This window comes from Lithohypha guttulata (assembly GCF_036872675.1).
Source record: "Lithohypha guttulata strain CCFEE 5908 chromosome Unknown scaffold_1, whole genome shotgun sequence".
Classification (NCBI taxonomy): domain Eukaryota; kingdom Fungi; phylum Ascomycota; class Eurotiomycetes; order Chaetothyriales; family Trichomeriaceae; genus Lithohypha; species Lithohypha guttulata.
The window spans coordinates 5,725,326-5,746,071 of NW_027042750.1; the positions used below are offsets into that span (position 1 = coordinate 5,725,326).

Here is a 20,746-nt window from a genome sequence, read left to right on the forward strand (position 1 = left end):
TCCACCGTTAGAGGTCACGTCGCACATCCATACAGTCGACGACGATGTTGTCGACGTAGGCAGTCCCAACATTATCCTGGTGAATGTGGTGTGGTGGTTAAGGGCTAGAAGATAATTCATAGAGCGAGGAGATTTTACGTTGTGTTAGAATTGATCCAGATAGTTGCAAGCTTAGGCACGTCTTAGATGTTGGTGCTACATGCTCTGCCACATGAAGCAATAGAAGGTACTCCGCGCAGACGACAGACTCGACGTTGTGGTTGAACAGCTAGTGATTTCAATCTCATCGTGCTCGCTAGGTAGCATTGCAGACACCATGATGAGAATAGCCTCGGATAGGTGTAATTGTTGATATGGCGCTCGTGACGCCATCTGTAATCGCAACGGATGACCGAAACCAATGACATTCGAGTACTGCTTTTTCCTGCAGCACAAGGCAGGTTCTGTTGATTGCGTTGTTGATGTCTTTGTTTCAACGAAGACTGTAATCAATCACAACATCGGACTCAGCAAGTCATACTTGACACAAGCCTCAACCGACTCAGCACTAGCCTGGAAGAAGCGTCTCGCTTCCAAACCCACCCATATCCTCAACATGCTGAAATCGCCTTCCTTGAAAGATTTGAGGACGGCAGACGGGTCGCTACTGCCAATGCTGCGCAAGATAGGTAATGCAGATTTAAAGAGGTCAAGTTGTGGGTCGAGACTGCGCCCAATACCTTCAAGGAGGAGGATGGAGATGACGACATTGACAAAGTCGCCTTCCATGCGAACATGGTGATTACTGTGGAAGAAGTAAGCGATAGATCTGGCACACAAGTCAGAGGAAATACATACCGAACCATACTCAACACCTGTGATAAGATGTCGCCAATTTTGATGTTGCCGAGAGCGAATGTTTGCCCCTTGACAGCCAGAACCAGATGCTGCATCTTGAGGGCGAATACTTCCTGATCAATGACTGCCTCAGGATTTCTGCATCGCTCGACCATAAGTCGTCCTGCTTTGTAGCCATCGAACTCGGCAATACTTTTGAACAGGTCTAGGAAATTTCGTCTATTCTTGCCGTTCAGCTCCGTCACGAGACCAGTATCGATGAAAATGAGCTGTGGTCGATATCCTTCTTGGTCAATCTTGGCTAAAGTCTGGTCCCACTCCGGTTGTTTACCAATATGTGGTCGCAGTCGTGCTAAGACTTTTTCGACCTCGTCAGCCTCTTCGGGTGAAGTTGGTTTCGACGGGTCTTGCTTCTGCGTGAGTAGTGGTACGTGTACATTTGTTCTCGAAGATTTGTAGAAGCGGACCATGATATTGCCTGGATGTAGATCGGAATGAGTGAAGTTGTCGATCAGAAGCATGTGAAGGAAGGCATCAAGTCCCTCGTCAGCAATATCCTTCTGGAAGACGCCACCGCCTGTATTTAGGAATGCCGACAGAGGTATACCCTGAGCGAACTCTTCGATCAATACCTGACGTGTAGTGTACTGCGTGTATGGGAAAGGAAACCAGGCAGTGGTCCGATTTGCAAAGTGCTTCCTGAAAACTGACAAGTTAGCAGCTTCGATACGTAGATCGAGTTGTAGTCGCATCATCTCGCCAAAGTTTGAGACCTCGTTAGGCAGATCTAGCCACTCCAATGTAGGGACTGCATTAATGATAGCAGCAAACACGCCCATGATCTTCAGGTCTCTCCGAACATTGCGTTCGACTTTGGGATGCAAGACCTTGATTGCGACATATTGTGAAGGTACTCGTTGCGGCGTGGACTTTACCAGCGAATCAACGTTCCTCTTGAACCTTTTTCGTAATGTCTTCTCAGCTTCGACATCCATATCCGACTCTTCGGTAGCAAGGTCTGGTTTCAATTTCGCTTTGTAAACTTGAGCGATCGCACCGACACCAAGAGGCTTCTCATCGAATTCCAGAAAAATGTCCTCAAATGGTCTTCCGCCAAATGCCTTCTCGATTGTTTTCCGAGTATGATGTAAGCTATGTGCCTTTGCGTTGGAGTGCAACTCAGACATGATACTACACATCTGTGCCGGAAAGATATCCGTTCTCGAGGCTGCCCATTGGCCAAGTTTAATGAATGCAGGGCCAGCTCTTTCCATTGATTTGACCAAAAAGCCGTACCACCATACCACGCCTGCTCTTTCGTTGTCCCTCTCCTTGCTTCGTGGACCAATGAACGCGACAGGGATAGTAATGATAACAGGGACGAATATGATCATGAGGTGGAAGAATCGAAAAGTTGTCGCAAGTGGCTCGTAGACGTATTGATCGAGGAAATAGACAATGTTTTTCCACAATCTGTCAAACCCTTTCGAATCTTCGGGCACTTTCTTGCTAATCTCCTCCCTCGAGATCTGAAGCATTTTCTGCTCGTGAGTAAGTCCTTCGTCCAAATCTTCCTCGCTGAGCTTCACGAACGCGCCTGGGGTCAATGTAGCAGCTACCGCCCAGAGCAGTCTGCGTCGCGGCCATTGTGTCCGCTGTCGAGGGTCTTTCAACCTGTGTTTTAGCTGCCATGGAGAATGAGTTGGCTGCCTCTTTGATATGAAGACTTCAAGTCGAGGAAGGCCACGCCTGCCACAGGCTCGACCGATAGCGAATATTGTACTCATTGGCAGTCGCGGATCATGGTAGCGGCAGATGCATGCCTGAAGGGAATTTCTTGCTAGCTGAGAGGTCAGTATGGCTGTTCAGCGGCAAGAACGATGCAGATTCGCGACAGCATGGAAAGAACATGCTCCAAATGCATATGACGTTGTGCTCACAGGTACTTTTGGCGTGATTTCTGCCCGCCAGTCAGGATTTCTCAGGTGGAACCGACAGTTAAAGAGGGCAAACTGTTCAAGTTAAATGTTGTTACTCCAGAGTACATATAGCAAGGGATCGTACATAGAATGGATGTACGTAAGCAGGTCAACATCTGGTACACGATGCAATACTAGCAACTGCACACAGCCGACGAAAAGAGATCGTCCTTGAAAGCACGAGGAGTTCCGAAGCAGCACAACGCCAATCACGACCTCAGCGGCCTAGGTTGGCTGCAGGATATCTGACGGATATTGATACATTAGCTATCGAAAATGACCTCGCGTTGAGTTGCTTAGACAGTAGTCCACAACGGCCTGGGCAATTCAAATTGTCGGCCAGTTTCCCAGCCTTGGCCCATCCAAGCTCTCACTCTTGAGTCAACGCCCACATAAGCCTGTCTGACTCTTTCCCCCATCAGGGTATCAACGTTCGACTGTGGACCTAGGTCTTCAAAGCTTTCAGCAACGTTGGTCGAAGTGGTCACACTCCAAGTCCGTAACCCATAATAGCGTCCTATGCAATGTGCCAACCAGCGACCAAAGGCAGCCCCCTTATCACTTTCTAAACCCTCACAAACCAGCTTTTCAGACAGCAGGTTTTCTTCTTCCTCTCTTCTCTTTCGCGTGGGTGAATCAGACGTGATAGCGCCCGCACGTCCAACGAAAACAATCTCTTCATCCTCGACTTCCTCCTCGTTATCTGTGACCAGAGCAGAGCTGTCGTTGCCGACTGGCTTTGGTTTGGTGCGGACAGGTAGAGTATGGGACAATGGAGCATCATGTAAACCTTCTTCTCTGAGTCTGATTTCTCGCTCGTTCCACTTGACCAGAAAAGAACGCACGTCCTCTTCCAGATCCATTAGCAAACCTTTGGCGGATCTTGCATGCTTCAGGCGCTGTCGCACATCCCGTGAGATGAGGATTGCATCCTCCTCGAAGGGAGACATGCCAGGTATTCCAGCATTTTGCTTCCGCTTTGACGATCTTGTATTGCGTCTACCCTTCTGATGCGACTCAATAGCCCGCTGAAACTCAGCAGCATCCCACAGGGGCGCTAGGAAGTATGGCACTCGGCGGACCGGGTAGGTGGGACGGATCTCCCAATCTTGAGGAAGTGGAGGCTCCGCATGAGGGTTGTTGAGCAGCCGATCTAAACGATGTGCCATCAGTACAAACATTCTGCTGTGGCGAAAACGATGGTATAGGTACGAGGAGTAATTGATAGCTCACTCACCATTTTCCCATCGTCGCCGTTGACGAGAGCCTTCCTTGCCCTTGAGCAAAGCCTCACGCCGATCCAGACTATCACGGCGAAGGATCTTGCGGGTTGTGGTAGTGGTAGGCTTCGTATCAAGCGGCACGGACAGCTTGACGCTCGTGCCACGGGTAGGCATTGGCGACGTAGAGGATATTGCGGGCGTATTTAGAGCACCGAGCACTGGCTGTTCAGAAAGTGTCTCATTAGCAGTTTGAGGCGACTGCATGGTTAGGACAATGTGTGAAGCCATGACTCAGATAGGCGATGTGGCAAGTCCGAAGCTGGCTGATGGAATGGGAGACGGCGTCGGTGTTTATATGGAGAACTGCAGGTTCTGACGGACGAGCAGACAAAGACGTGTTGGCAACGACGACAGCAATCAGGAGGAGGAAGAGAGACAAATTAGAAAGGAGGATCTGTTGGAAGCACAATCGAAGTTGAGGCGGGTGCAGGTGAGTTGGAGTAACGGACAACGATAACACCTTCCACCGAGCCATGCCAATCGGGGCCAACAGGAGAGCCACGCCTCATCTCTGATTGGTTACAAGGCCATTGGCTATGACTCTTTGTCCCCGTGTTTGCAGTCATCGGGAAAGAGCTCTGCATGAATGCAAGAACAGCTGACACAGACAGCATGGACAGGAAGGTGCGGTTCTGTCTGCTTGACCTGTCACTATTGTACCAGGCACAGTGATCGAATGGTCATTTCTTCCTCTACAAAACAATCTGCGCGTGCCAGGTCGATGAGCCCACCATGTCGCGTTTTGGCTGCTGCCTCGGCCGCCTGCCACCTATTGCCTGGCTCCGCTACTCGTAGTAATGCTGATGCTTCGACTTTGGCTTATTGATATTCCCATCCTTCCGTCCCCTCGTTCATCGTAGAGTGCATTGATACAAAGAGACTGGCCATGAAGTACTTCACTGCTGCATTGACTGCAGCCACAGCTGTTTCTGCGCTATCAGTTGTCTCCCGCCCCAATATAGCACACCAAAATGTACTGGCACCGGCGGACGCAGAGCAATATTTGATTGAACTTGGAGAGGGTGATACCAGGTGGATTACTGAGGAACAAAAATGGGAACTGAAAAGAGTACCTACTACGACTTCAACAGCCAAGGGTCTATAGCTAACACATAGTGCAGGAAGGCATCAATTTCATGGACATTACAGAGTATGGAGTGCAAGAACACATACCGAGACTCTTCGCAGTGACAAAGTATCCCTCCAAGATCCGATACAATGAGACTGTCAAGGACATGGCCAAAGACTTGCAGAAGAAGAACATGCGGAAACACCTCGAGACCTTCACTTCCTTCCATACCAGATACTACAAGTCCGACTACGGCAAACAATCAGCTGCTTGGCTCTATGGTCAAGTAAACAGCACTGTTCAGGCGGCTGGGGCATATAAGCACGGCGCAACAGTTGAGATGTTTCCCCATCCCTGGGGGCAGCCCAGCATAATCGCCAGAATCCCAGGCAAGAGCAATAAGACAGTTGTCATTGGCGCCCACCAAGACAGCATCAATCTCTTCCTTCCCTCGTTCTTGGCTGCTCCTGGCGCAGACGACGATGGCAGTGGTACAGTCACTATCCTCGAAGCCTTACGAGTCCTGCTCACTTCGGAACACATCGTCAATGGCAGCGCTCCAAACACTATCGAGTTTCAGTGGTACTCAGCTGAAGAAGGAGGTTTACTCGGCTCACAAGCTATCTTCTCATCCTACCACAAGGAAGGTAAAGACGTCAAAGCCATGCTCCAGCAGGACATGACCGGCTATATTCATCAGACCCTCGAGGCGGGGGAACCAGAAAGCGTTGGCGTCATTACCGACTACGTTGATCCTGGTCTCACAGAGTTCATCAAGAAAGCTGTGACTGAGTACTGCGACATTCCATACATCGAGACCAAATGTGGTTATGCTTGCTCCGATCATGCCTCTGCCAGCAAGTACGGCTATCCTTCCGCTTTCGTCATCGAATCCGACTTTAAATACAGCGACAAAAAGATTCATACAACTGAGGATAAGATTGAGTACCTGTCCTTTGATCACATGCTGCAGCATGCAAAGATGACTCTAGGTTTTGCCTACGAGTTGGCCATGGCTGAGTTTTAGTCTGAGCCGCACAGGTACATGGCTCGGATGGGGACGATTCTTTGCAGTAGCCATATAGAAATCAATCTTTCTTTGCCGCAAATTTCGAGCATTGCGGTCTTTCATCTAGCTGCAAGTCCCGCGAAGTGTTGCTCCCGATTTTGCGCTACCATACCTGCTGGATCGATCATGTATTCAACTTATCATTTCTTGCGATAGCTTGTGCAGTTCATTGCGATCATGTGAGCTTCGGCGGAATACATTGACAGTGCAAGCACAGAGCTCTCGACTGATCAGTCTCCTGAACAAGTTCAAGTACTTTGGTTCGGTCGCATCGTCACGATATTTGTCTGTGCTCTGATCCAAGATATTGGCTCATTGAGCATGTTTTCGGTAGGTCCTCATATAATCTAGGCTGCTCCCAATCTCTGATTTGAGGAACTTCTGCCATTTCGATATCCGGCTTCTGATCTACGCAATTCGAGTTGATCTTCTGCAATCTTGTGTGCCTCTTTTGTCTACAAGTATGTCATACCCTCAGCCTGAAGTTGTGCTGCTGTCCCATCGACTCACAATTCCAACTTGAATATAATCACGGAGCCTCGACAACACAATCTTACAGTAGGTTCTATTCAACTGCAGATACAAACCTCAGCTAATTACCTCGTCCTCAATATAGAATCATAGATACATCACCAGATCATCATGTCTACCTCATCCACGTCCTCCAACAACACTCAAAGCGACAGCACATCGCTCCGTCGTGCGCAAATCCTCGAGCACTATCACAAACAGCCCAAAGAGCTCAGGCTCCTCGACTGAGAGCTGCACGAACTCGAGCAACGGGCTCGAAACGCCATAGCCCCGCCTCGGCACCAACACTTATCCATTACAAAGAGTTTCGACCAACGCAAGCAGCATATTCTCCATAAGTGCATGGGTCCGGAACTCTGTAGCGACCTCGAGGTACCAGGCATCGATTCACACTTCTGGTGGGAAAGAAGCACCATTCTGGACTTGCGGGCAAAGGGCCTGATTAGGCTGAGTTGGGAGGAGAGGGAATTGGATGATTGGAAGAGGGTGGAGACAAATGAGATGATTAGGTTGAGAGATCAGGGTGGATTAGATGTGCAAGAGTGCATCATGAGGACGAGGAAGTATGTCCGGAAGAGGCAGTGGAATGAGTTTGGAAGGAGAAGGTGGCAGGAACAGGAAAGGCGCAAGGCATACTTGGCGTGTAAGCAGAGTTGGGCTGAGCATGCAGACAGGCAGACGGCGAGCCAGCAAGCTGCGTGGAACAGAGGTTGTGAAATTGAGAACGTGGCGTGGTAGAGAGATACAGGAGGACAGGACGGCTGGGTCGCAATCTGAAAGTTGAAAGTTAGCATGTTCGGAGAATATCTTGCCGCTTGACGCTCCCGAGAACCGGAGTCATACGGTCAGTAGTTGAGTTTGGAGCACTTTGAAGTTTAAAAAAACACGTTGATTTACGTAGTTGCTGCATGAGTCAAACGACTTGCCGTCGAGACCAAAGCGCTTCTTGGATTCCTCGAACAAAGTATCAGCTTTCGATGGAAAGTAAGAGAATGTCCATGCCCGCTAGTTGAAAAGGCCGACCGGAAAACCTGCGAGGACAAGGCACTACGACATCAGGTCCTGCGAATGACATCTCGGGACCTGTCTATAATCGTAGACACTCAGAGCCGGTGCTGTGGTTGCACGAGACCATGCACAGCATGGAGTTTAGACCCTGTACACACAATTGCCATACATCGAGACCACGTCATCGAGACTAGACTATGTCTTCAATGTTGGCATGCGATGTTTGCTCAAATCTCCAGCCAGAAGTCTTGAAGCATCTGCACACTGGTCAGTATGCTACACTTTTTCTCAATGCTGGTGAGCTAGCATCTTCTGCCCAACAAGAAGCGTGCTGCCACTGCAAACTGCTCTCGGATGCTATCAGCACTAGGCAACGAGACTGGAGCGCATCTGCGCATCTTTGGCGGCCAATTCGGGTCCAGCTAGCTGACGGCAAACCTATGCAACTGAGATATCGTCCTCATGACTCTGATTCACTCGTCGACCTTCAGGTTTATCGGGACTCAATCGAACATGGGTTCGAGATTCCTAATGTCATCGGTGTGGGGCCAGACATACCTGAATCTTCAGGGTCACCGGAGAGCATATCATTGATTCAAAAGTGGTACAATGACTGCACGACACAGCATGAGCTTTGTGATTTGGCTCCAACAACCATGCCTACCAGAATTTTGGATATCAGCGAACAGGATCCACTTCTGGTTGAGTCTGCCAAAATTCCTCTTTGTGAATACGTGGCTTTGAGCTATTGCTGGGGAAACCCCAACAAGCATCGCACACTCCGTACGATGACCTGGAATTATACTCAATATCAGGCTGGAATTGCGTTCACTGCTTTTCCAGCAACATTGCGAGACGCCATTAGTCTTGCAAGAACGCTTGGCTTCAAGTACATCTGGATCGATGCGCTGTGTATAATCCAAGACGACCATGACGACTGGACTAAAGAAGCTGCCAATATGTGCAGAATATATTCGGAAGCATCACTGACCATCGTAGCAAGCAGGTCGAACGGCTCAGATACCAGTATCTTTGGAACACAGAAATTTTCTCAATTTGATATGGTGTTGTACAGAGGCTTGCAGCTCAAGGTAAGAACCAACCTCCTCAAAGTTCATGAGATTAATCCAGTCATACCTTACGGACCTGATGGCGATCCAGTCACCCATAGAGCTTGGACTTACCAGGAAGCTGTCCTTTCCAACCGTTCTGTCCATTTCACAAGTGATGAGCTTCGTTGGGAGTGTAATACCTGGCGTCATTGTCAATGCGGTCAAATGTCTAAGAAGTTTCCGCTGAGTTATGATCCAGAATACGTCGAATACGAGAGTTATCGACTTTGGCGTGTAGCTGAGATATTCCCTGCCACTTCCATCTTGGAAGCCTATGTCATCTGGCGAGGTCATATGGTTTACTACACAAGTAGAATGTTGACAAAAGATTCAGATCGACTGGTGGCATTGTCTGGACTGGCACAGAGATTCTCTATGGTGATGCAAGAAAAGTTCCTAATAAAGGACGCCTATCTAGCTGGTTTGTGGAGAGGTGGTTTGCCAGAACAGCTTTTGTGGTTTGTTGAGCTAAGAAAGTTCTCGGTTCTACGTGGTCGTCGACATGATCGTCCTTCGGAGTGGAGGGCGCCAAGCTGGTCATGGGCTTCAATGGAAGCGCCGAGCAACTATCTAAGCAGCCTCATTGAGGAACAGCGATTGGAAATAATCGAGGCAACCACAGAACCACTCAATGCTGACCCATTTGGCCAAGTCAAGTCAGGCAGACTGAAAGCTCGGGCACGTATCCTTCACAACATTAGATTCATACCAAGTTCTCAGTCGAACTCCGGCAGTCGTTTCCCACTAGTCAAGTGGTGTGGCCTTGATCTGCGAGTGAATACTTCGTACTTCGACGATGATCGAGGAGACGAGACCGACGAGTATCTCGGTGATCCGAACCTCGAGATTAGTCTTCTTGTGGTTGGCTACAGCAAAAAGAACGATTTACACGAATGTCTTGCGCTTATCCCTGTAGTTGGGAGAATAGCGACGTACGAGAGAATCGGCTTGATTAGACTTGGTCAACATTTTAGAGAGCCGGCAGAGAACGCCGCAGCTATTGCGGATGCTCCAATAGAAACGGTTACACTTTTCTGAGTGTGGATTGAGCAGCTCACTTCCCTTGATGTCAATACTCTACCATTGGTTCATGACATGACCTACTGGGCGAGGCTGAACAATACCGTTGGGTTCAAGGTCACAGTTGTCACAAACACGGAAAGCAAGCACAAGTGCTAAGATCTTGAGGGACCCGTCATCCTGCAGGCAAGACCTGTTGCGAATCTGATTTTGGAGATAAAAAGAAAAAATACGGCAACGAGTCTTTGTTGGAATCGTTGTCTAGTTCGTGTTGTTGCAAAGGAGCGAACAGACAGACAGAGTATGTATCTATGATGGTCGCTTTAACAGTAAGACATAGATTGCACGCATACATATTCAGATGCTTCGCAGCTTGCAGGAGCAAGTGACAGCGATAGTGACAGTCGTGAAGCCAAGGCACTATCTACCTTGCCTGGACTTTCATAACAATTACAGAACCTCGACAAAGGAGCATACGAACGAGACAGTCCCGCATACTAGATAACTGTTGGAAGATGGTTAGGACATTTCTTATTGCTAAACATTCAAAAAATTTACACAATATCGAATCTGCTCGAGAGATTCTAATTGACCTGTAACTATGAACAGCCAATTTCGAGGCTTCGCGGGCACTGAGGTGTACACACTTATCGTTGGTCGGGAGGAGAAGCATCTTTCCGTCCCTCATGACATTCTCACACTTGTTCCTTTCTTTGCGACAGCTCTGAGCAGCGGCGCTTTCGAAGAATCTAGAAACAAAGTCTTCAGGCTACCGGAGGACGATCCACAAGCTGTCGCAGATCTGCTCTACTTTTCATACACCAATGAAGTGAAGGATCGATCCTCTCTTCGACGATGATGCCGCAGAAATGGCCATATCCTACATTCGGGCGTACATTGTCGCTGATAAGTTCAAAGCAGAAGTCATCGCCAATAGGCTCGTTGATCGAATCATCCGCGTCTATGCAAGTTTCTTCCCGACTAGCAGCCAGATTACCTTGTTGTGTCACGACTTGTCATGCGACCAGGTCTACGGCCGGGCATACGACTGGACGTATAACAGGGCGCACGCCCCAACACACGACCGGGCCCACGTCACAAGTGGCCCAAACCAGAATCAGCCAGGGACTGAATCAGAACAGGACTGGCCTGAAACGGATCAGGCATAAGGGAAGGTTAAGCGAGAGCCTTACTTATATCTAGCCTGATCTTCTGCTCTCTTGATCTTGCCCTTGGCAGCAAGAGCGCAAGAGCATAAGAGCAATACAATCATGGAACATATATACCACGTAGGTCAGACGCATCTGACATTTCATAGATTCTCCGTAATCAATCTCCCTCACCAATTCCACTGGTACCTTCTAAGTACCTTCTTGTTGTGTTCACACTTCTTGTTACTAACCAGCCAACATACCACCCCACTGCCTGTGATCAGACCTACTTACCCTAGGCCTGGGAACTTGCGTGATATGTTGAGCCAAGCAAACCTTGAAGATAAGCTCTTGTATCAGCTTCTTGTCGACGCCACAGCATACGAAATCGTCGAAAACTTTTACGACGGCTCAGTATACGAGGACGTGAGCGAACTGTGTGAAAACCTGTCGAAAGCAGACTTATCAAATATCATGAAAGCCATACCTCGTCTAAAGATCTCAGACAAGGATCCGGCAAATGAGGTCTGGGCAAATCGCTGCAATTATCACAACCACGAGCTCACTGAGCCATGCCATATATTCGAACCTACTGACCCCACTCGGGGTCTTCCAACTCCCAAGTACTCCTGAAAATGCGTCCGCCACTGCCTGCTAGCTGGAGCCCAATACTGTGAACGATAGTGTCTAGAGATCACATGGCTCAGCTGGATTTGCACGGAACGTCCGTCACGACTACTGAGACAAAGAGTAAGTCTTAACGAAACGACAGGGGAGAAATATAGGAGATCTGAAATGTGTCATTGCCTTGACCTAGGAGAAGCAGAAAGATAACGGACTACGGGCCTGAGTCGAGAGCAGCGTGAAACCTAGGATTTTAGGATACCACAGTTTAACAGAGACATCACCAGGTTTCGACAACCTTTTGGAATACAATTAGACGACTTCTTCGAATTTTCAGCACTCAAAGAGAGTGATTCTTAGCACAGCAGTCTCTTCCAGATTTCTTCGCCTCTGTTACGTTACCAGCCAGGCGTGACGCTTCTTCGATCATTCAACATTGCATGACTATATCCTGCAATGCCAACTTTTCTACGTCCTTGAACGTCTATTCGTAAAGCGTGCCAACAGCAAAGCCTTGAATCGTCAGACATTGTACACAGGCTTTCTCACAGATACGATGGACACAATATTTGGTATTAGAGGCTGGAGTCAAAGCCGATTATATGTCGTCGTCCAAATTTTTGGGCTGAGTACCGTCCAAACCTTCCGCATATCTTAACGAGAACCTCAATGGCGTCTGACTTGCGAGTAGCTAGCAGGAAGTTCTGCCCACGTGGCTGCCGTATTCAGCCACGAGGAACGATGTCCCAATTTTGGATGCAAGACAACAACAACTACCGCAGGCGAAACCTCTCTGCTGATAATATGCAGTCTGATTGGAGACTATACAGAACGTTTGGAAGCGATCTCGCGGCAGGGACGTCGCCTAACGCTCGTGATGACTTCTTCAAGTGGATTCGGGTAGCGTGGCCGTCATGTTGCTGCTACAGCTAATGGGTTGTCTATCATCAAATTCTGCGGAACACTCGGACCACAGGTACTGACAGAAAGCCGACATGACATGACTAGCTGTTGACGCTGTGTGACTCTGCAAAGCCTGGCTGGAATCTCGTAAGCGAGGATGATATTTGAACCTGCTCTGCTATTTGTTTCGTGATCACTAATGCTGGTACTCCTGGGCCACATAATTGCAACGTCAAATCACATCATGTAGCCTCTTGAGTATTGTCATGCAAGGAAGTCGAGGCCATATCACATTCGATGCATTCTCGTGTGCTGTGATGAAGTTGTCTTCTTCAGTCAGTGAGGTAGTCACAATCAGAAGGTAGGGTCAAGAAGGCATCACAGGGAACCAATTAGAGGATTTTTGAAAGTGAAGCGTTCCCCGAGACAACTAAGAGAGATGCATACACAAGTCTGGCGAAGCCACACGTGTCAAGAGCAAGCTTTCGTGGAAGTTGTGGGTCACCTAAATCTGCCATGAGTCGGGCAGCAATGCAGGGTGATGGGCAGAATTTGCGTTGCAGCTTCAAGCCTTGTCCTTTGTCAGGAGTGCTACTGGAGTACTGCCGCAGATGCACGTAGGATAGTACAAAAGTTGTGTTCCAGCAACCAGCCTTTGACGTAGAAGGATCTCCTCAAAAATTTTTCGTTCGATGACTTGCTTCTTTCGAGTGTGCACGGCATAATGGGGATATGACTCATCGGAGGTTTTCACGACGATCTCGCTGCTGGTATTGTTTAGCGACTCAGCATATTGCCGAGCAATGCAGAATGTTCCTTTTGTTAAAGGGTGATCGTCTATGTATTGCGAACATATTGGATACGAGCTTTCGAGTCAGCCTTGTAGTAGCAGGACATAGCAGAGCGCCAGCGCATGCCCTAACCGCAGTAACAGGAGAGACTCACGCTTTGACGGGCATGACTTTCGGTCAGGCGTGAGCGGTTTCGACGCATTGCCTGTGAGTACGAACACCAGTTCCTCGATTAATCTGTAGCCCTCCTCATTCATGGGTATGCATTATTTTGGGCAGGGACACCGGGAGGGCGAGGACCACGGATACTGCTGAGGACAGGCGGCACATGTCGACTCGAGAGCTGCAATATGTACAGCCAATAATAAAAAACAGCGACGTGGTGTGATGTGGTTGGGTTACGATTGAGAAAGTGGACAAAGTCAGAAACAAAGCTCGAAAATAATCCGTAGCTAAACCATCTTGAGCCTAGTTTCCGAGTCTTGATCGAGGCTGGCGCCAGTGCCCGTTTCCTTCCTTCCTTCGCATGCTTCCACTACTGCCGGTCGTCATCCTCACGCACTGGTAAAGCATCAACTGCAGCTCTACCACCCAGTGATGCTCCCTCTCTCCTTGCAGGTTGGCGATCTTGCGGCGTACCATAATCCACTTTTGGTCGGTTGCATCGGTACTGTCCATGATGGCATCTATCCTCGATGGTCGACTCACTGACACACGCCATTGATACATCCCAAACACGAGACCCACAACTCGCCCCGACCCGCGGAGAGGTTCTGGGTGTTCATGTAATCCGTTCGTGTCTCGAATCGTAATGGACCGTGCTGACTATCTGCGGATGGGATTACATGCTTCGCTAGCAATGAGGTCGATCATCTTGTTCAGACAGACTTATTTCATTGCCTCGAGCAGACTAGCTGTGCAAAGATAGACGGCTTTGAAGCCCCGAACTTCCTGTTGCTACCTAATCTGTTGACGTCTCGAAGGAAGCCTCCGTTCAAGGCCATCTCCGTGGCTCAGCCGCGCTTCTCTAAGCCTCATATAAGATTCCTTTTCGATCCTGTGAATCCGGCTCCTGGTCTTTTGTCACAAAGCATCGAAGTTATTAGTAGCAATGAGCAGATCGACAACATCATCTTCGGGAAGAATCAGCAATCAATCAAGCTGCGAGTCGACTTTCAGTCGTGCTTCCCAGAAGACATATCGAACAGATCTTACATCATGTACCAATACTCGACCTTCTATCAAGCACTATCCTACTGCACCAACCTTGAAGCAATTACTGGCTCATGAAGAGCAGGTCCTGGATAACCAAGGTTTTGCGAGATCTTCCACGTCGTCTATCGACACCTACGCTTCAACACAAGCTTCGGAGGAAGACCTCCCTCGTCTTTCTCTTGATGACTTTCCTCGAGAGAGAAGACAGTGCTTCGAGCCCGACGCCATTCCATCGACTCCAGCCGATTTCGCCGAGCTCTTCCCATCAACGCAGCGGCTTATGATACAGCACGATGACTCGACACCCGATGGCAACATGAACCTACGTCTAGACATCGACTTCACCTCGAAGAGTGGTCGCAGGAGAAAGATGACTCTCTTTCACCTAAGAATGCACGATCTAGAAGAGCGAAAGTTTTCTTTGAGAAGATACTGGCGCAATTCTGGTCGAGAAGTGTCGAGCTGCAAACGCAAGTACATTCACGACATCCCAGCTGGTCTAAAGCCAAATATGAGAAGATCATCGACAGCACCTGAACTCCATCGACGAGATGTCAGTCGACACGATTCTGGCTACGAGTCTGACAATGACGACGAGGACGACTTCATGGAAAAGCTTCGAGCTTTCACGATCGCCAAGAATCTCAAAGCCACTACCCCAACGAATGGCATTCAAATCGAGTTCTCCAACTATGCTCAAGTCGTCATGGAGCCTGCGTGTCATGATGACCGAAAGCAGTATAGCTTTGAATACTGGGGAGAACAGTACACGTGGAAAAAACGACCACTTCGTGATGGCGACGAAACAATCACTTCGTACGAGCTTGTCAACGTTGAGACCCACCAGAAGATGGCTTCTATGGTACCAGATGCCCTCTCAGCAGAAGAGACCAGCTTCGAGCTGTCGCAGGGAGCCTGGATCCCGGCGAGCAGCATGAGAATTCTGCAGCAGAACATTTCCGATGACCTTGGTGATGTTATCGTCGCGACTGGTCTCATCGCACTAGCTGACGACTGTATTCCATGATGAGTTGCGCTGATTTAGAGGCTGCCGGGCCTAATTTTCGAATGGAGTCAGGTATTTGGATCAGGCAAAGACTGCTGGGAGTGCATTATGGCGTTACACGGCCTGTCAGTCAAAGCGATGGCTCTTCCTCACCGCTCCGAAGAGTCATGTTACTGGGCTTCTTTACCAGTGTGGGAAACTTTCGCGATCATGAGATGTCGGATGTATTTGGCATATTACGGACACTGGCATTCAATTGCCTCAAAATTGGACTTACAGGGTAATGTAAGGTTATTTACGAGTGTGGAGCAGATAGCATGGAGACAATGTTACGCAACGCCTGTACCAGACAGGTGGGCGCAAGGATTAGATGGTCGATGCTAGCATAGCACAATGAAGATCTTGTGCAACCATGGGCGACTTGTCCATTGTACCTATCACACGCGGTTCGGGTTGGTTTCATTAGCTCTTGTCAATGCGAGCCGTCAAGGTAGTATGGGCTCGTAGCAAGAGCGACCGCCTCTTTTTGTATGTATCTGTCAGGTGCGTTTATAACACCGCTGAAGATTAAGAAAGAAACTCGAATACTGGACGGCACGTGCAAAGTTCTTCCTTTCTCGGCAGAAACTTGCAAATCTCCCGTTGCAGAAAGAAACACCTGCCGCAACCCAACCTTTTTTTTTTTATTTAGATACCGCCGAACCCACCTGCCAAGCTCTCACTAGCTACGTTGTCAGCGACAGCACCAAACTGGATTTTGCCTACGTGCCCTTGCATCTCCTGCTCTCGTCTTCTCACGCTTTGGGACGGCTGCCCAAGCTAGAGCAACCAATTGTGAAGAGAGAAAGAAGCGCTATCTGGAGAAAGGGTTGCCGCCACTTTGTCTGCGTCACAAACATGCATTGGCTTTCTTTCTCTTGACATCTGGTTCCTTTTCATACCTTGTCATGATTTGAAAAGTGATCAATTTAACTCCTACGACGCACGTCGCTTGTCGGACTTATCTCCATAGATCGCATGCACATTGACAAGCCACCCTCACGATGGTACTGATCGATCCATCCATCTCTGCGAATTCAGCTCATCTCTATTTGAGCGTACGCAATCGTGCATATTCTACAGAAAACGCTTCTCGGGAGCACTATGGGAGTATCCGTTGATGTGCTGGCAGTTTGAGGGTACAAAGTGCAAGCTCAACGGTAAATATCTTATTGCATAACAGAAATGGTGGAGAATATCTTTCACTTGTATCTGCGACTCCGTGATTGCTTCTGTCTGTGCCCGCTCAATTCGCTCAAAGTCCTATTTCTTACCAACGACAAAGAAATTCGCTGATATACACGTGATGCACTCAGAGTAACTTCGTTTCTGACCAGGTACAGAACAGCATGTCACAATCATGACGCTGGCTGCCGGGTCGGATCAGCAGTTGATTTTATGACAGACAGCGGGTAAGCGAAGCTGGACTTGAAGACATCAGTCAGTCGTCAAATCAAGTGACAACCACAGCGATATCGACTTGAAGTGTTTACAGGTAGTGGTACCTCCCACCGCATGTGAAGAAGGCCTCGAAGGTATATAACGGTGATTGCATTTGTTTCACCAGCCTTATCCAGTCGATCAAAGTTTGAGACTCTCAATCAAGAAGTGCTAGTCGACCTTCCACCGCAGACCGAACCAAGCAGTTACTCTATATCTGAAAGTCGAGAGGACATCATGGCTACCAAGACACACAAGACTTGGCAAGAGGAGTTGGCTTGTACGTGCTTCTGATTCGTGCAGGTTTGATACTAACCAGGCTCAGCTGAGTGTCGACAAAAACGACTGCCAACTCCAGTCTACAACATTGTGTCTGATCGCAGAGGTAAAGGATCATTCCCATACATGGATGATAGTCACTCACGACTTGTTAGGAGGCAGGACCGCATGGTCAGCCACTGTCACAATACAGAACAAGAATCTTGCAGCACGGTACTGGTACGATGGACAATTTCTCAATAATGCCAAGGAAGATGCCGCTGAAGTTGCCTGCACGCAATTGCGGAACCCGTCGATTACACAACAAACGGCACCTCAATATACCCAAACAACAGGATACGGCAGGGGTCAGTTCCGCTGAATCAGCTGGATGAACGTGGGTCTTTCGGTGACTGGTAGGGAGGGAGGTTGTATCATAGTATTCCATCACGTTTTGGAACATCAAGGACAATCACGTTCGCTGTATGGTCGAAGCACGAAGCTGCGGTACAGCGTCAGGTGCATAGCGAAGGCGTTAGTGAGGCGAACGAGGCTGGCGGGGCAGCAAAAAGCCATCTCTTTAGGGTCATTGTTGGGAGCGATTAGCATCGTGTTTGTGTACCTTTGGCAAGAACCACTGTCATGCCTGAATAGCAATCTTTTGTTAGAATTCCAACCATCTACTCATCTAGTTTCAACTTGATGATTTTGGCCAAAAGGCTTTTGAGCCCGCAGCGTTCACGCTCATCACTCGTATTATTCAGTCTGTAGATCATGCAAATTTCTGTTGCTAAGTGGCATCGTTCAGAATGACAACACCTTGGATTGCCGTCAGCTTATCTCAACCATCATGTATCACGAAAGTCGAGCAGCTCTAAAATGCGAGCTTGGACGAGGTAATTCCAAGCTTGACGAATGGGAAAATTAGGGATTCGCCGCGGCGGTTGTTGCCATGCGCCAGGCACTCAGCACCATCTCATGCGGTCTGAGGCATATCCGAAAAATGCAGGTTCAGTCCGATTTGAAAGTACCTTCGTATACATTTCACAGCACGAGAACACACTTCCACCTTTGCCCACTGCGGGGACTTGCATTAGGGCTCGTTGAATGACTTGCAGAAACACAAATTACACGCATTGTGTACCAATCTGGCATGACTTGCTTGGTACCTGCACAAGTACCTGCCCCATCTGCAAGTGTCGATGAAAGTTCACTGCTTGCTCACCGCTACTCCCAAAAGTCCACTTGTACGGGTATACTACTCGCACGTCGGACGTCGCTCAGACACCTCTGCGTCTGTGAGGACTGTCATGACAGCATCGTCAAATCAGGGTTCTCTGGGCACTGGCAGATCCGCTGCTTTAACTTTCGACCTCAAAGCTCGATGTTCGGTGTGTGGACTGCCTGATCCGTCGACAGTTTCTGTCTGCTGCAAATCGTTCATTTACTGATGCTTACTACGACAGACCAGTAAAGCCCGTGCCTCGACTCTACACCTCCCTCATGGATCGGTTGACCTTCCAATATTCATGCCCGTGGCTACACAGGCCTCCTTGAAGGGTCTGACACCTGAGCAGCTAGAAGACACCAGTTGTCGACTATGCTTGAACAACACGTGAGCACAGCCTTCGCATTCGGGTGCAAGAGACGGGAAGGTTGACAAATGTGCGTAGCTATCACTTGGGCTTGAAGCCAGGTCAAGAGGTGCTGGATGCTATTGGAGGAGCTCACAAGCTGCAGGGCTGGAATCGCAATATCTTGACCGATAGTGGTGGGTTGGTGCTCCTGACCAATATCTGCAACTCTTCTGACACATCTCCTATGCGCAGCTTTCAAATGGTATCGCTTTTGAAGCTGGCCAAGATTACCGAAGAAGGTGTCCGCTTTCTCTCTCCTCACGATGGCTCACCCATGTTGCTCACGCCTGAGCATTCCATCTCTTTACAGAACAGTATCGGTAGCGATATCATGATGCAGCTTGACGATGTCATTCAGACCACCTCTCCCGATGCTGCTCGAATGAAGGAGGCAATGTACAGGTCAATACGCTGGCTAGACCGATGCATGGCTGCTCACAAGAAGCCGGACACTCAGAATCTTTTCTGCATCATTCAAGGCGGTCTCGACCTTGAAATGCGAAGAGAATGCTGTAGAGAAATGGTCAAAAGAGATACACCAGGCGTTGCAGTTGGTGGCTTGTCTGGCGGAGAAGCGAAGGCCGATTTCTGCAAGGTTGTCGATGCTTGTACTGATTTACTCCCCGAGCTCAAGCCACGATATGTGATGGGGATCGGCTATCCTGAAGACATCGTGGTTGCGGTTGCGCTCGGTGCAGACATGTTCGATTGCGTCTGGCCAACGAGAACTGCCCGATTTGGTAATGCGATCACGAAACACGGTGTGCTCAATTTGAAGCATGCAAGATACGCTGAGGACTTCGGACCAGTCGACGAAAGATGCAGATGCGTTATTTGCCGCCCACGAGGTGAGGACAACGGTCTCGGTATCAGTCGAGCTTACATCCACCATTTGGCTGCAAAAGAGACCGTCGGAGCACACCTCTTGACTATGCACAATGTTCATTGGATGCTTGATCTAATGAAACGAGCACGAGCTGCCATTGTTGAAGATCAGTATCCAGCCTTTGCAAGAGATTTCTTCCGGGACTACTTCCTAGGCAAAGAAGCTCCTGGGTGGGCGATTGACGCTTTGAGGGTTGTTGGTATTGATCTGAAAGAGGATCAATGATATCTAACCATCACAATTAGATTTTCAACCCCTTTCATGATTCTCGAGTCCACTGCTCGCCTCCGACTACGCCCCGAGTATTATGCAACAGCCAAGAAACCAAGCATAATTGTCTTCAGCTATACAATTAGTGCGCATATGCAGAAAGATCGTCGAGGATGTTAGGGACAACCGAGTCATGCAATTGAGCTTCTGTTTCCCAATATATACATAGTGCAGTTCACTGCCACTGTTTGGCGATCCTTCAGAATGGAAGAGATTTCACCTTTTTGAAGGTAGGCATGCGCAGTAAGCAAGAGCAACGCGACAGCTAGCCATCTACATAACACGAGAATCATTTGACTTTCGAGAGTCCTTTCCTCCTCCACGGAACCACACTCACTCCATGAAAGAGCACCACGATAACTCAGTCAAATTCCACGACTACGCTCTCTGACTTGTACATATTACACTTCATTATTTATTAGCGCACGAGAAGGAAGAATTACTGCAAATTTATTCAAGTCCCGGACTCTGCAACAGATGTTGGATCAATCTTGTTCTCTTTGTTGGAGATCCAGCAATATTGAATTGCTTAGATTCCCTCTGAGACCACCGCCCTTCCTTGCAATCCTCCGGGAAGGAGTCAGTCATCGGTTTGTACTAGAAGGAGGAAACGTACCT

The 20,746-nt window shown here is 48.7% G+C and overlaps 6 protein-coding genes across 6 annotated transcripts; 4 read left to right on the forward strand and 2 right to left on the reverse strand.

Moving 5' to 3' along the window:
• Positions 1-492: 492 nt before the first annotated feature.
• LTR64_002102 (uncharacterized protein) lies at positions 493-2,375 on the reverse strand (the record flags this gene model as incomplete). Its single annotated transcript, XM_064896476.1, has 2 exons — positions 493-784; positions 838-2,375. 2 exons carry the CDS (start codon positions 2,373-2,375, stop codon positions 493-495), a joined length of 1,830 nt encoding a protein of 609 aa, XP_064759163.1.
• Positions 2,376-3,112: 737 nt separating this feature from the next.
• On the reverse strand, positions 3,113-4,327 carry LTR64_002103 (uncharacterized protein; the record flags this gene model as incomplete). The annotated part of the gene is made up of 2 exons (XM_064896477.1): positions 3,113-3,969; positions 4,054-4,327. The coding sequence occupies 2 exons, from the start codon at positions 4,325-4,327 to the stop codon at positions 3,113-3,115; spliced, it is 1,131 nt and encodes a 376-aa protein (XP_064759164.1).
• Positions 4,328-4,985: 658 nt separating this feature from the next.
• On the forward strand, positions 4,986-6,195 carry LAP1 (Leucine aminopeptidase 1; the record flags this gene model as incomplete). Its single annotated transcript, XM_064896478.1, has 2 exons — positions 4,986-5,168; positions 5,221-6,195. 2 exons carry the CDS (start codon positions 4,986-4,988, stop codon positions 6,193-6,195), a joined length of 1,158 nt encoding a protein of 385 aa, XP_064759165.1.
• Positions 6,196-8,432: 2,237 nt separating this feature from the next.
• Positions 8,433-9,926, forward strand: LTR64_002105 (uncharacterized protein; the record flags this gene model as incomplete). Its single annotated transcript, XM_064896479.1, has 2 exons — positions 8,433-8,867; positions 8,964-9,926. The coding sequence occupies 2 exons, from the start codon at positions 8,433-8,435 to the stop codon at positions 9,924-9,926; spliced, it is 1,398 nt and encodes a 465-aa protein (XP_064759166.1).
• A 4,562-nt stretch (positions 9,927-14,488) lies between these two features.
• On the forward strand, positions 14,489-15,619 carry LTR64_002106 (uncharacterized protein; the record flags this gene model as incomplete). Its single annotated transcript, XM_064896480.1, has 1 exon — positions 14,489-15,619. The coding sequence occupies one exon, from the start codon at positions 14,489-14,491 to the stop codon at positions 15,617-15,619; it is 1,131 nt and encodes a 376-aa protein (XP_064759167.1).
• A 3,245-nt stretch (positions 15,620-18,864) lies between these two features.
• On the forward strand, positions 18,865-20,083 carry LTR64_002107 (uncharacterized protein; the record flags this gene model as incomplete). Its single annotated transcript, XM_064896481.1, has 2 exons — positions 18,865-18,950; positions 19,009-20,083. 2 exons carry the CDS (start codon positions 18,865-18,867, stop codon positions 20,081-20,083), a joined length of 1,161 nt encoding a protein of 386 aa, XP_064759168.1.
• Positions 20,084-20,746: the final 663 nt, after the last annotated feature.